Source organism: Myotis brandtii, unplaced genomic scaffold (assembly GCF_000412655.1).
Source record: "Myotis brandtii unplaced genomic scaffold, ASM41265v1 scaffold209, whole genome shotgun sequence".
Classification (NCBI taxonomy): domain Eukaryota; kingdom Metazoa; phylum Chordata; class Mammalia; order Chiroptera; family Vespertilionidae; genus Myotis; species Myotis brandtii.
Genome location: NW_005357806.1, coordinates 2,164,848 through 2,181,548, shown reverse-complemented (window position 1 = coordinate 2,181,548; position 16,701 = coordinate 2,164,848). Strand labels below are relative to the sequence as shown.

Genomic DNA, 16,701 nt, shown 5'->3' with positions numbered 1-16,701 from the left:
CTGATTAGCCAATGGGAAGGGTAGCGGCTGTGCAGCTAATTACCATGTTTCTCTTTTATTAGATAGGATATGCATTTGGTGTACCCATTAACTTCTTTTCTGAAATGGTATGGCTCTTTGAATCAATCAAGGTCAGGTATAAAACCTTACAAAGTAGATTCAAACTTGAAGAGTTTGTTTTTCTGGCACTGATAAATATCATCTCTTTAAAAGCACTGATTTTAAATTGATTGGGCCCTCTTTCTTCACAGTACAAACAATGTTTGGGGGGGTTGATTCTATTAGTCACAGAAATGTTAATTAAATTATTTTGATACAAATTTCCAATGGCATTTCCTTAGTTCCAGCATATATTATTATGAAATTAATAAAAACATGAATACTACTGACTCCACCATTATAAAGAACACAATCAAGTAAAAGGATTTTAGAATGGAATGTTAATCTGAAAATAGGGAATTTTAGTACACTATTTGTAGTATGCTCAATGAAATGTGGAATATAGAAGAGGTGTCACCCAGGGTGGTAGGTGAACTCAGTGGGAAGACTAAGATATTTTCCTCCTCCAAAACCTAGCTGTGCTCACCAGGAAGTAGGCTCCTGATAACCAGCAGACACACTGAGCTAGAAATGTAAAGCTAGAATACATAGTTTAGATCAAAAGACCCTCTAAGAACTAGTTATACTAAATAAAATGTTCTTAGATTTATTATTTTGACCAGAGGTTTGTCTATATTATTACAGAGGGTTTTTTTATGTTTAAGGCTTCATTTTGTATTGCTTCTTTTTAGTAATATTAAATATGTTCTCAGAACTTTATTTTTAGATTGAAAACTACCAAGATATATTTCCCAACCTAATTCATAGCTTCATGGCATTTCTGTAAATATATATTAGAGCAAAAGCAATTGTTTATCACCTGTTATGATTTTTATACTTTTTTTTAACATGGAGAAAGGTCAGGGGGGAAGTGTTTTCAGAATAACCTTTATTTGAACCTTTATTTTTATTAATTGCTATTAATTTATAGATTGCTGGTAAATTATTTGAACAGAATAAAAATAGATTACGTAAATGAATTTTAATTATTATATTGCATAATTGAGAAGAAAACAGTTTTCCCTCTAAATAACTTTTGTTGTTATTGGATTGTTTATGAGAAGTCTAAATTTTTTGGGAAAAAAGAATTCAATTAATTTATTAATTCAGTGATATTTATTGAACACTTGTTATGTGCCAGGCATTTTTCTAAACATTTGATATATATTAGGGAACAAAATGGCCAAAAATTCCTACCCACATTCTTGTGAAAAAGAACCACACAATATAATTAAATAAATTACATGATGTATTAGAAGGTAATAAGTTCTATAGAAAATAATAGTGCAAAATAAAGAGATTGGTGGGTCTAAATGGGAGAGGGGGCTGCATTGTAATTTCAAATATGATAGTCAGTATAGAGTCTATAGACTATCATATTTGAAATGCTGAGATGTTTCGGCAAAAACTTGAAGAGGTGGGAGGGTGGGCATGAGAGTGCCTGGGGAGAGCTCTCCATGCAAAGGCCCTGAAGCTAGAACTTGCCACTTGTGTTCCAACTGCAGCCAGGAGGCCAGTGGCTATAGCAGAGAGAGCAAGATGAAGAATGCTGGGAGAAAAATCAGAGCGGTAACAGGAGCTGAAACATTTGAGCTAAAACATTTTTGGCTTTTACTCTGAGTAAAATGAGAAGCCACTAAAGGGTTTTTATTCAAAGTGGTGGCATAATCTGACTTATGCTTTGAAAAGATAACTCTGTTGTTTTGAGAATGAACATTGACAGAGGCACAAGGATAGAAATAGAAAGCTCATTAAAGAGGCTATATAATCCAGACCACAGGTGATGGTGAGACCAGGAAGGTGGTATTAATGATGGTGAGAACTGGCTGGATTCAAGATCTATTTTGAAGGTAGAACAAACAGAATATCTTTTTTAAAATATAATTTTATCGATCTCAGAGAGGAAAGGAGAGGGAGAGAGATAGAAACATCATAATGAGAATCATTGATCAGCTGCCTTCCTAACGCCCTTAACCCGCCCTCCACACACACACACACTGGGATCCAAGCCTGCAACCCTGGCATGTACCCTGACTGGGAATCGAACCATGACCTCCTGGTTCATAGGTCCACACTCAACCACTGAGCCACTCCGGCTGGACTAAACAGAATACTTTGACAGATGAGCTGTGGCATATGAGTAAAAAGAGGGGAGTCAAAGAAGACACCAAAGCCCTAACCTGAGCAGCTGGAAAGATCAAGTTGAGATAGACAAGACTGTAGATGGGGTGAGTTTGAGAGGCAAGAACAGGAGATCTATTTCTGTTGAGTTTCAGAATTCTATTAGAAATCAAAGTGGAGAAGTTGAGTAGGCAACTGGATAATAACTTGAATTCTGGAGAGAATCTGTGATAGGTATATAAGTTTGGGGTACAGGTATATACAGCTAGTGTCCAAAAACAGATGATATTATCAAAAAGGTGATTATGGATTAAAAAAAAATCAGAGATGAATTTCTGAGGGACTCTAATGTTAAGACATAAGGAACAAGGAACAACATAGTAGAATGAGAAGTAGAGATGCATGAAGTAGGAGGGAAGCCAGGAGGAAATAACCCAGAAGCCAAGTGAAGAGAGTATGTGAACAACCAGGAGTGACTCCGATCTTCCCAGCTTGCTTGAGGACTGTGGACTGACCTGTGAGTTTAGTAATATGGGGGAGACATTGGTGCCATTCTCAAGATTAGTTATGCTGGAGTTGGGATGTGAAAAGCTAATTAGAGTGAGTTTAAATAGACTGGAAAGAGAAAAACTAGACAGTGAACATACCATCCTTAACTCTTTCAAGGAGTTTGCTGCAAATGTGTTAGAGTAACAGAGCAGTACAGAGAAAGTGAGGGGAATAGAAGGTTCCTTTAAGATAGGAGAAATCAGAGTATGCTGTTATGTTTATGGTAATCTATCCTAATAAAAGCCTAGGTGGTCCTTGCGCAACACCCTCATGTCATCACAAGATGGCCAACACAAGATGGCCAGCAGGGGAGGGCAGTTGTGGGCCATCAGGCCTGCAGGGGAGGGCAGTTGGGGGGGACCAGGCCAGCAGAGAGGGCAGTTAGGGGTGACCAGGCTGGCAGGGGAGGGCAGTTGGGGGCCATCAGGCTGGCAGGGGAGGGCAGTTGGGGGCCATCAAGCTGGCAGGGGAGGGCCGTTGGGGGCCATTAGGCCGGCAGAGGAGCGGTTAGGGGGTGATCAGGCTAGCAGGCAGAAGTGGTTAGGGGCAATCAGGCAGGCAGGCAGGTGAGCGGTTAGGAGCCAGCAGTCCCGGATTGTGAGAAGGATGTTCGACTGTTGGTTTAGGCCCAATCCTACAGGCCCGATCCCCCAAGGGGTCCCAGATTGGAGAGGATTCAGGCCAGGCTGATGGACCCCCCACCCCTCCGTGCACAAAGTTTGTGCACTGGGCCTCTAGTAATCTAATAAAGAGGGAGAATTATTCAGGAATTAGAGAGGAGCATTCTTGAAGGTAACATGAGAGAAAAATGGGAATTAGTCTACAAGTGGAATGATTGCCTTTAGATAGGAGCATGGGTGGTTAATTTAATATCAACTGGAAGGCAAAATATATGGGTACAGATTCAGATAGGAGGGTTGATGAGGTATTGTGAGTCTGGAAGGTTTCTGCTCTTTGCCTCAGTTTTCTTAGTGAAGTGCAAAGTCTGGTCATTAATGGAGACAGGGACTGAGGAAGAAGTTGATGAATGTGTGAAAAAAGGTGGAAAAGTGTGAAATAGTCTTCTTGAGGTCTAGGAGATTTAAGAGAGAGAATGGGTTGCTGTGCAGCATTAGGGTCAACATGAGAAATGTGATCTTGAATTTAAAGTGAAACCGTCACAGTTGTTTTATGTTTTACTCCAGTTAAATTCACTTGCACATGTGCAGGTGTAGCAATGATGGAAAATTGAATTTAACTGGTTCTGTGGTTTTGCTCTAGAACTAAGAAAGTAGAGAGCAATAAGGGAATTGGGGATGTATGCATAGATTGGCTTTAATAATTAATCGTGGGATCATGTGGGGAAGGCCGGGGAGGGTTGGGGGGCAGGAGGGAAGGGGGTAAGAGATCAACCGAAGGACTTGTATGCATGCATATAAGCATAACCAATGGACATAAGACACTGGGGGGTAGGGGAGGCCAGGGGATTGTCAAGGGCGGGGAAAAAAAGGACACATATGTAATACCCTATGTAATACTTTAAGCAATAAAAAAATAATAATAATAATTAATCGTGGGGTTGAAACTGGGTAAAGAGGGGAAATTATATTAAGGCATTAGTGATTATGAAATGGTAATAAGATCTGTGGATTGGAGTTTCTGTTGAGTTGGGAAAGTTATCTAAGTTGGAGTAGAAGAGATGAGATGTTGATCAGAGAGAAGCATGCATCAAGTAATATTGACTATATCTAGCTACTTTCAGGTGTTCAGATAAAATGGGGAAAGTTTTTCTTTCACCATCTGTAAAAGCACTTGGGTGGTGCTTTCCTAGATTTGAAGGGTAAGAATGGGATCAGAAATAATCGAATGGCCTACACTTGGATTGGTTGAATATTTGTGTGACACTAAATAGCCACTTATCTCTGTCATTCCAAAAGAAAGAAGAGAAGAAAAAGCAAGCAAGAAGATCTGTGTTGTCATGGTAATAGTTTAACATTGTAATAATTAAAGCTTCTCTTAGCTGACTAGCTCAACTGTGACTTAGAATATGCACTATTTACCCTATAATTAGGGCACTGGCTTACTAGAACAAAAGTGTTACTATCCTGATTCCTGTTAGAAAGGGGCTCTTTACAGCTGTACAGTTATATTCTGAGGCATAAGAAAGAAATTACTGATTTTTAGGGAGAGGATGGAAGATTAAAATTTCATTATATTGAAAAGTATAAGTGAGTGTGAACTTATGGAACCAATCTATAAAAAAATGAATTATTTTTAGTTTTTTTCTCACAAAAATAAAAATTGGTGCATAAGTGAAAGTGATTTTTGATAGAAATATTAGATAATTTAATAAAATATTCAAAATCTCTTAGGAACATTGAGTATTTAAACTGGGTTATACCACGCCCTTTTAAAATTGACAATAATATGTACTACCTGTATTCCTTTTTACATTCTTATTTTATAAATGCTCTCTGATGGTTCCTTGACAATAATTTAGCCCAGGGGTCCTCAAACTTTTTAAACAGGGGGCCAGTTCACTGTCCCTCAGACCGTTGGAGGGCTGGACTATAGTTTAAAAAAAAAACTATGAACAAATTCCTATGCACACTGCACATATCTTATTTTGAAGTAAAAAAACAAAACGGGAACAAATACAATATTTGTATTTGCATGTGGCCCGCGGGCTGTAGTTTGAGGACCCCTGATTTAGCCCCTGATTCTGATCCAATATATCTCAAGGTCAAAATATATTTAATAGTATCATTAATGCATTTAAATGGGATCAATCTGTGTATCAGATTATTTCAAGCTTAAGCCAATAAAGATAGATATAGGTATAGGTATAGATAGATGATATAGATTTAGATAGATATAGATATAGATATAGATATAGATATAGATATAGATATAGATAGATATATATCTTACCATATAGATATAGATATAGATATAGATATAGATATAGATATAGATATAGATATAGATATAGATATAGATATAGATATAGATATAGATATAGATATAGATATAGATATAGATATAGATATAGATATAGCGAAGGACTTGTATGCATGCATATAAGCATAACCAATGGACACAAGACACTGGGGGGTAGGGGAGGCCAGAGGAATGTCAAGGGGGGGAAAAAAGGAGACATATGTAATACTCTTTGTAATACTCTAAGCAATAAAACAAAACAAAAAAAATCCCTTGCAAATAAAATAAATAAATAAATAAATATAGATATAGATATATATAGATAGATTTAGATAGATATAGAAAAAGATACATGCAGAGACTAAAATATTGGGTCTTAAACTCAGTATGGTTTTAATTAGGAACTAATTCCCTCATTGTATCTAATAAAGAGGGAATATGCTAATTGACCTTCACACCGTCGCAAAGATGGCAGCGCCCACAGCCAATAAGGAGGGAATATGCTAATTGACTGCCGCACCCTCAAAGATGGCAGCGCCCACAGCCAATAAGGAGGGAATATGCTAATTGACTGCCGCACCCTCAAAGATGGCAGCGCCCACAGCCAATAAGGAGGGAATATGCTAATTGACTGCCGCACCCTCAAAGATGGCAGCGCCCACAGCCAATAAGGAGGGAATATGCTAATTGACTGCCGCACCCTCAAAGATGGCAGCGCCCACAGCCAATAAGGAGGGAATATGCTAATTGACTGCCGCACCCTCAAAGATGGCAGCGCCCACAGCCAATAAGGAGGGAATATGCTAATTGACTGCCGCACCCTCAAAGATGGCAGCGCCCACAGCCAATAAGGAGGGAATATGCTAATTGACTGCCGCACCCTCAAAGATGGCAGCGCCCACAGCCAATAAGGAGGGAATATGCTAATTGACTGCCGCACCCTCAAAGATGGCAGCGCCCACAGCCAATAAGGAGGGAATATGCTAATTGACTGCCATGCCCTCAAAGATGGCGGTGCCCAGTCTCCTCAGCCCCACCAGGGTGGCAGGTGTGCCTGCCTCTGGAGTCCCCCAGTCCCCTCAGCCCCCCAGCCATCTAGGGCTGGCCTGAGGCACAGGCAAGCTTCAGATGTCAGCTGTCCAGCCGCCTGGGGCTGCCTGAGGCTCAGGTAACCAGAGCTGGCCAAGGCTTGCGCTGCCAACAGTGGCAGCAGCAGAAGTGTGATGGGGCGTCACCGTCCCCTGATCGCTGGGTTGCCTCCCACCCCTGAGGGCTCCTGGACTGTGAGAGGGGGCAGGCCGGGCTGAGGGAACGCCCCCCCCCCCCGCAGTGCATAAATTTTCTTGCGCTGGGCTTCTAGTATGAGATAGAATAGTCTTACTATATTTCTTTACATAGAAATAATTTTTTTATTATTATCCTATCTTAATTAGTTTTCAATGTATAATGCAGCATAAATTACCTTACAAATTTCTTTTTGGTACTTAGTATTTTCAAAACATGTTTCATATAATATAAAAACTGTGAATTAATAAGAATTTTGTACATGTCTGATCATAACTTATGAATTAAACATATTTGCTTCCTTTCAATTTGTGGTAACTAGCCAAAAATGTTTAAAACAGCTCTAAAAAAAATCACAAATTATTTGAACCAAGTAAACTTTGTACTTTAGTGGATTAAATAATGTCATATTTCATGTGTAAGTAGAAAAACTTAATAAAATATATACTATAAATCTTGTTAATTATTTTATCCTAGTGGCCCAGTGCATGAATTCATGCACATTGAAAGGAAACTAATTAGAAGAAATATTTTAATATCACTATTTGCCCTTTCTCTATAATCGAAGTGTCAACCAAATTCACGATTGACAATGACAGATAGAAACACACATATGAGATTGGTGCCAGCAAGAGCTTTATATGTATCGTGCATGTACGAGTCAACTTAGCCTTTTATATAGAGAGAATAAACTTGCTTAATTAGACCTGCTTTTTGATTTAGCTAAACTTTTTCCAGCCCAGTGAAGCACCCCAACTTCTCTTTCAGGTAATTGTCAGCAACACAGCAGTAAATATTAACACAAAGCAGATTATTATTGTAGATCATGCAGGGAGAACAAAGGGTAAAGTATTTAACTGCAGCAGTGTTTGACTATATTTTGCACGGGTGAGGAAACCTGAAGTCATTTTCAAGGTCCACCATTTATTAATTCTTTTAAGTCAGGTCAAGTTTCTAAGCTTTCTAAATCTCCATTTCCGGGTAATGAAAAGAGAATAGGATTCCACTGAGTCTCCTATCTACCTACTCCAGGACTTCTGTGAGGATCAAATGAGATGAGGCACAGGAAAATGCTTCACAGACATTTGGTTAAAGTGTAAAATGTTTGCACCTGGCTATAAAGCAAGTCATGTTCCTGGGCTGAAGAAATTGCAAGGAGGCTAGTCGCTATGGAGAGGAAGCTGGGTGTTGCTATGTGACATCATTACCTGGCTCCCACAGCTACCATTTCCGGGCTGGGCTGGGCTGTGGGCCGCATTTTGTGCCATGGGATCTCGGCAGCATTGGCTGCGATTTGGTGGGGTGTCACTCCGGGGTGGTGGTGGGGCCTGTGTCCCACTTGGGGGAAGCCAAGTGTTGCTTTGTGGGCACCAGGTCCATGGTACCATTTTTCTGTAAATGGCCAGTGCACATCATGGCAGCTCCTGCGTTGCACGTCTGCCCCCTGGTGGTCAGTGCACATCATAGCAACCGGTCAGATGGACACTGAGCATATTAGCCTTTTGTATATATAGATGGTTATTTAAAATAATTCAGTCAAATGGGCCACCACTATGTCAGCACAGGGTTAAAGGGCATAGCTACTAGACTCAGACTGCCTCAAACAAATTGGTCAAATTTCAATTTTAGCACCTGCCTAGCTATGTGACTTTAAATAAGTTACTTATTACTTGTGCCTCAGTGGCCTAATTTGTAAAATGGGGAACATATGCTAAGCACCTTATAGGGTTACATGAGGACCAAGTGAGTTGATGAAGAGTTTACAGCTGTACCCTCCACATAGTAAGCACTCAATGCTATATTAACCTTTACTAGCAAAATCTGAAGAGGAAGATCACACTTTAATTTTTCATTGTGAAAATTTTATAGCATAGTAGAGGCCCGGTGCATGAAATTCATGCACAGGGGAATGGGAGTGAGGGTCCCCTCAGCCCAGCCTGCACCCTCTCCAATCTGGGACCCCTCAGGGGATGTTCCACTGCTGGTTTAGGCCTGATCCCAATGATCAGGCCTAAACCAGCAGTCGGACATCCCTCTCACAATCTGGGACTGCTGGCTCCCAACTACTCACCTGCCTGCCTGCCTGATCGCCCCTAATTTACCCCCCCACCCGCTGACCTGGTCGCCCCCAACTGTCCCCTTCTGCCAGCCTGGTTTCCCCCAACTGCCCCCGCCACCGGCCTGGTCACTCCTAACTGACCCCCTCTACCAGCCTGGTTGCCCACAACTGCCCCCCTGCCAGCCTGGTCGCCCCATGCAGCCTGCTATTCAGTTGTTTGGTCATCCTTCACTAACCCCCCTACTGGCCTGTCACCCATCTGGTTGTTTTGGTCGTGATGGCCCATGGCTTTTTATATATTAAGATACTTTTCATTTTTTCCTGTTTTAATAATCTTTTATTTCATCCATACTTTCATTGAGTATTATTTCTTCAAAATACTGGAATATAATTTTTTTCCTTAAGCCTTCTCTCTTCAATAGAAGTCTCTAAGACATCACACTGAAGACCTCTATCTTGGGCATGAAGAGAAGATCATGCAGAATGCTGCAGTGTGTTCACCTGTGGTCTCTTCCTTCACTTTACCAGCCTCAACCATTACCTTAATTTGCAGCCTATGTGCTGAACTAGAGTTCCTTTTTTGTTTCTTTCTTTTCTGTCTTCTTTTATTTTTTTCATCATTTTCTCCCCTATTACCTTCTTCCAATTAAATCTCCCTTAACCTCCCCACCCCCAGCAATTACAACACTCCAGCTTTTTGAGAAGCCCATATAAATAATACAGTAAAAGGCAAAAAGTCCCTCATACTTGTACAGCACATTTTGGGTTTTCTTCTTCATTTGTATAAAAGGAGACTATTGAGAGGTTGAATTTGTTTCAATACAACTTAAGCATTTTTTATGGTGTTCAATTAATTGTTTAGTATTTCAGTCCAGTTAGAGAAAATAAGCTAATTAAATGTAAGAGAGTGAATTTGGAACACCTCAGATTATAATTCTTAGTTTTTAAAATTCCATTTTATTAATATACATAATAATGATATTAAATATTTAGACCCATAAAACTATCAAAGAACCACAGAATGACAGAGGATCATAGAAATTAAATATTAGAAAACACTTAGAGGTCTAGCATCTCACCTGAGACAGAAATGTTTTTGTTCAACATCTAACTTTGTTTCTACATTTCCTGTTTAGGGAAGTTTATTACTTCTCCATTTTAGACAGCTCTAAATATGTTTAACTGTTCCTTTATATAAGCCAAAGTCTGGCTACCTCTAACTCCCATAAATCCTATGAATTAATGTCATGACAATACTTCAGATATTAGAAGACGGCCAGCATTAATCCCATTTTTGTTCTCTACTCCTGCTTCTTAATCTTCTTTCTGGATTTAACAGTGTCAGATCCTCTAACTACTTCTCAGATGGTATCACGGTTAGGTGTCTTACTTCTGGATACTTACTAACTTTTTATTATTCTTAAATGAGTCCTTATGTGTGCATCAATGGATCATGTATTAATTAAACAGTGTCATTAGTATTTGTGCTATACTAGTAAAATATGTAGACGTGATGTAATTAGACAACAGGTAAGTAAAGGATTTTGAAGTAAGTGCTAGATAGGTTTTAAATGTAAGAGAGAGCTGAAAGGAAAGTCTGCTGAAAGCTACTCTAGAAAATGAAGTATAAGGTGATGAGGATCTGGATTGAGTAGCGATAAAAATGGAACAGAATGGGCACTTACATGTGGTGTTTCAATGCAAACATTATCAGGATTTAGAAAATTCAGTAAATCCCATGGATAAAGGTGATTCAAAGCATCCTGCAGGTTTCCTAACATGAGCGACTGATAAAAAAATGTTAACACTATTGTCAGAGACTAGAAGAGAGACCTAGTTTGAGAGCAAATCGGAGAAAATAATGAGTTTGTTTGAAATTGAGACAAAATTAGGACATCCATTTAGAAACCTCTCTTGGAGATAATAGAGAATGGAACTGGAAATGTGTGTATCTGAGTATATCTAGGTAACCATCAGATTCAAGATAATAATTGTAGTCCAAGAACTGATGATTAGTCTAATGGACAGATGAGGAAAGAAAAGAACAAAAGACCTGGGACCAAGTTTTGAGGAGAGACGTAGTTGACATGGCTCATGCCAGAAATCAGGGAGGAAGTATAAGAGTAGCAGATCTTAATGTCAGTCACATTTACAGAACACTAGTAGGTTATGGAGCTAATGTTCTGGAAATATTGACTCGGTGAAACTATAAGAAAATCAGTTTGAATTTTTAAAACTTGATTATGTTATTATGTCCCAAATTCTAAAAGTCTACCTTTTTTTAATCCTTAGAATTTCTGAAGTCCACTCCCTGTTGAAAAAAGGACTCATTTGGGCTGTCACAACTATATATGCTTTTTAAAAGTAAATAGTCATTTATTATCTTAAGTATTAGAAATAATTAACACTCTATAAGAAAATGTGGACTTACATTTTTTTATTTTAATGCTTCAGTCACTGAAACATGGAATCCATGAGACATAAATATCCAGATGAAAAGAAACCAGCCATCTGTATGATTTTTCTACACAATGTTTACATTTAGATATGCCCAGACAATTGATGATTCATAGTATTTTGTGAAATATTGAACCTGGTTGGTAATTGGTTTCTTTACAACTAAAATTACAAAATTGCAAAGGTCATAAATATTTGCATTTGTGTGTTTCCAGTATTTCTATAATTTTAGGAGACATTTCCTTTGAATATTGCATTTCTGGTTTTTTTAAAGTATCTGTGTGTGTGTGTGTGTGTGTGTGTGTGTGTGTGTATCTATCTTTTATTGGTATAAATATAATGCTTTCATTATCATGGGGGTGGGGGACAGTTTATATGCCACTATTAAATATTGTCACCAATAGTCTACCTAAATGATCTTGTGTGTATGTTTGTGTGTGCAGCCACAGTTCTTTCAAGAGACACCTACCACGGCAAATGCATGTGTCCAGTGTCGATTTTAGTATAGGCACAGAACCCGTTTTACAAAGAGGAGAAACAACAACCAGCATTGGGAGGATAAAACCAGAGCTCTACAAACAGAAATCAGTCGACTCTGAGGGCAACAGGAAAGAAGATGTCAAAACCTGTGGGAAACTTAACTTTACCCTCCAGTATGATTATGAAAATGAACTTCTGGTTGTTAAACTCATCAAAGCTTTAGATCTCCCTGCTAAAGACTTCACAGGAACGTCTGACCCGTATGTGAAGATGTATCTTCTCCCAGATAGAAAAAAGAAATTCCAGACCCGTGTGCACAGAAAGACTTTAAATCCTCAATTTGATGAAACTTTTCAATTTCCAGTAGCATATGATCAAATAAGCAACCGAAAACTGCATTTCAGTGTTTATGACTTTGACAGATTTTCTAGACATGACATGATTGGAGAAGTGATTCTTGATAATTTGTTTGACGTCTCTGATCTCTCCAGGGAAGCCACAGTATGGAGAGATATCCATTGGGCTACCGCAGTAAGTAATAGTTCTAATATATTGCTTTTTATTTGACCTGCAGTGGTATATAAAATGAAGTATTACCCAGCTTATTGATGTAAGTTTACAAAGTCATGGAATTTATGTGCAAAGAACCTGCAAAGGTAGGACTTGATTACATGCAAGTAATAACTCAGGTATCTAACAGTATATAGCTAACATTAGTAATTGGATAAATTTTTTAAAAAAAGTTCTTACAAGTTACTAAAAATAATAGTTCTTCTAAGAATCCCAAAACACCAATCAGAAAGAATATATGCACCCCTCTGTTTATAGCAGGTCTATTTACAATAGCTAAGATCTGGAAACAGCCCAAGTGCCCATTGAGGAATGGATAAAAAAGCTGTAGTGCATTTATGCCATGGAATACTATGTAGCAGTAAAAAAGAGGATTTCACCCTTTGAGACAGAATGGAGGTACCTGGAGAGTATTATGCTAATAAAATAAGTCAAATCAGAGAAAAACAAGTGTCACATGATTTCACTTATATGTGGGATCTAATGAACAAAATAAGCTGACTAAAAAAATAGATCCAGAGACATAGAAGCATGGAACAGACTGATGAATTTCAGAGGAAAGAGGGGAGGTAGGGGGTGGGAAGAGAGTAACCAAAGAATTTATATGCATATATGTATAACCCATGGACACAGACAATCGTTCAATGAAGACCTGAGGGGATACAGGATGGAGGGGGTCAATGGGTTTTTAAAAGGGGACATCTATAATACTTTCAATAATAATGATACATTTTTAAAAATAAATATAAATAAAATAAAATACTTATTTGTCACCTATTCCCAGCACTTAATTGCCTCATAGTTAATATTGACTTATTTAAGATGATTGTGTTCCTCAGATCAAGCCTAAAATGTATTTTGATAGTATTTTGAAAAGTCTTTGGTTTGGTCTAAAACAGCCCATTCCTTCAGAAACTTTTTTGGAATAGACACACTTACAGTATTTGAAATGCTGAATGGTCAACAAGTGATTTTTTACATTAGAAGGTTTAATTACAAAATGCTTTTACTGATTGTAAATAACTTTAATATGAAAAATTTGGGAAAAAGCACAGAGTTAAAGTACTCTATAATGCTATCAATTATATATAATATCATGACATATTGCTTTTAAATTTTTTTCAATGTATTTTTAAAATTACTAAGATCAAACTAAGTTTTAAAATATTTCCACTTATTTTCTTTCATGCTATATTTGTTTTAGTGCATGATGTTTACATTTATGACCCATTTACCTAACCGTTCTTTTATTGTTGGACATTTGAGTTAGGCATAAATTTTGTTATACTAAAAATTATTGTGTTTTTTATATAACTGTTTTTTGTTGTTTTTTATTAATCCTCACCCAAGGATATTTGTCTATTGATTTTTAGAGAGAGTGAAAGGGAGGGGGAGAAACAGAGAAAGAGAAATATTGATTGGTTGCCTTCCCATATGCGCCCCAACCAGGGCTGAGAACCTAGCCTGCAACCAAGATATATGCCCTTGATCAGAATTGAACCCAGGACCCTTCAGTCCACAGGCCGATGCTTTATCCACTGAGACCAACTGGCTAGGGCTATAAATTTGTTTGTTTGTTTTTATTTGAAATTATTTGTCCAGGATAAAATTATAGAAATGGAATTAGAGAGCTGATCCCTTAGATTAGATTGCTGAATTATTTTTATTTGTTGGTTTTTAAAGGGAGGAATTTAATTTTTTACTACCAAGTTGTCTTTATGTATTTACCATCTTTTGTCTAAGTATCGCCATAATTTATAAGCTTAAAATATAGAATTTATGAATATAGACAAGGCATTATTTTTTAAAAATATATTTTATTGATATTTTCCAGAGAGGAAGGGAGAGGGATAGAGAGGTAGAAACATCAATGAGAGAGAAACATTGATCAGCTGCCTCCTGCACACCTACTGGGGATGTGCCCGCAACCAAGGTACATGCCCTTGACCGGAATCGAACCTGGGACCTTTCAGTCCGCAGGCCGACGCTCTATCCCCTGAGTCAAACCGGTTAGGGCGAGGCATTATTTTTTTAAAAAATAAGAGCATTATACTTAAATTCAAAGTAGTTCCTTTTGTGTTTTTCTGCCTATCAATATTTTACTAATTACAATCGGTATTTGGGATCATATTTTCACTATAAATTATATGATAAGTTAATTTTAAAATTTATACTGCCAGTTTATTGCATTAGATAATAATAACATTTCCAGTTGTGTTTTTATTTTATGGTCTCCATTGTGATCTGTATATTAAGTAACAAAGAAGAAATTTGAACCTGGAACATATTTCAAAGATATTAGGACACTTGGTTTCATATTGTTTTACCTTATTATTTATATTTCTACTAGGGTAAAAATGGTGAGCAGTTATTTTTACTGTTGTAAAAAACATGACACCTTCTAGAATTCTATAAAAACAGGTAACAATTAATTGTTACATTATTTCTCTTGATTCCCCAATCTTATATTATTTCCTCTTTAATTCATTCAACAAATATTTTGAGTGTTTGGCATGGTCTAAGTACTAGGGATACCAAAAATTATGTGAAGCATGTTTTGTTCATATATTTAAGATCAGGGGTAAGTAACCCCTAAATGAAGTCTAAAAATTAGTATAACCTTTTAAGAAATTGATAGTGGATTTTTTTTTTTTTTACATTTGTAAGTTTTTGTGTTTTAAACTGGTCCTTAAAAAAGTAGGGATTCTTTGTGGAAACTTCAATTTGGACATGTTTGTTTTCGGTAAATATTAATAACGCCTTCGGTTTTATTTTCAACTCTTCCATATGCCTGATTTATTAATTTGCTATTTCTTCTGTAAAATTCACTACAGGTTTAGTGTCTTAAAACAACACATTTATCATCTTACAGTTCTGTAGGTTATAAGTCTGACATGGTCTAATTAGATAAAAATCAGGTCTGTATTCTTTCCGGGAGTCACTAGGGAAGATCCATTCCCTTTTTCCTGCTTCTAGGAGCCACAGTAATTCCTTTGTTTAGATCGGGCCCGCTTGGGTAATCTAGCATAATATCCCCATCCCAAGGTTTATAATCATTTTTAAATAATATGTTTTTATTGATTTTTAGAGAGAGAGGAAAAGAGAGGGTATATATAGAGAGAAACATTGATGAGAGAGGCACATCATCAATCGGCTACCTCTTACACACCCGCTACTGGGTATCGAGCTTGCATCCAGGGCATGTGCCCTGACCTAGAATCGAACCAGTAACCTCCTGGTTCTTGGGTCCATGCTCAAAGGCTAAGCCACACAGGCCAGGATCAAGGTTTATAATCTTAATGACATCTGAAACATTCCTTTTGCCATGTAGGTAACATATTCACAGATTCTGGGAATCAGGATGTGGCTATCTTTGGGGTGCCTTTATTCTGCATACCACGTGTAAGGACAGTTTTATTTCAATATTCTAGAAAGAAAAGTAAATAGGCAGATAATGAAATGTATTATTATATTATTCTAGTCAAATGACATTTCCCTTTAACTGGAACATTGAGCAACACACAGTTCCAAATACAGCTTATGAGTTTTTTATTGAGAAGATAATAATGAAACCTAAATGTCTTGGCTATGGGACCAAAATCCACAATATACAGGAGTATCATTTTCATGGCTAGCATAATATTTAATTAAAACCTCTTTTAACTTTTGAAAAATCATGAAACAATTTTATATATTCAGATTATAAAATGAGAAAAAATGATATAGGTTGATATTTGCTTAAGAAACTTTCAACTCTAACCTTTCTTTAACTTTAAATAAATTTATACATAAATTATAGACATTTATACAAAGAAGAAGGAAAAAGGAAAGAAAGAAATATAATAACATGCCCTCACTCACCTAAATCCTGTGGAAACCTAGGTAATCCAGCTATGTAAACATAGATATAAAAGAATTTACATACCAAATAAAACATATATTTGAATTAATATATTTGCTATTTATGTATTAGGAGACACTGATGACAGTATAAATAACTACCTACTGTGCACAGATCTTGAAAAAAAAAACATTCTTATACTTTTTTATTTGAAACTAGGGGCCCAGTGCACGAATTCGTGCACCTTAAAAGGAACTGTGGGCTGCGAGGCTGCAGTAGGCACAGGGGTGGGTCTTGGTCCATCCTCTGTGACCCCGCCCGG

General features: G+C 37.4%; 1 protein-coding gene across 2 annotated transcripts in view; it reads left to right on the top strand.

Annotated features, from left to right (window-relative positions):
* SYT10 (synaptotagmin X) overlaps positions 1–16,701 on the top strand; it is a 73,494-nt gene that overhangs the window by 25,662 nt on the left and 31,131 nt on the right. The window contains exons 3-4 of one of the 2 annotated variants that reach the window (XM_014539242.1): positions 11,324–11,395; positions 11,932–12,499. In XM_014539242.1, coding sequence (XP_014394728.1) covers positions 11,966–12,499 — 534 coding nt within the window. In that variant the 5' untranslated portion in view covers positions 11,324–11,395; positions 11,932–11,965. The remainder of the gene's footprint in view (positions 1–11,323; positions 11,396–11,931; positions 12,500–16,701) is intronic. The other variant, XM_005865674.2, reaches the window with a different exon arrangement.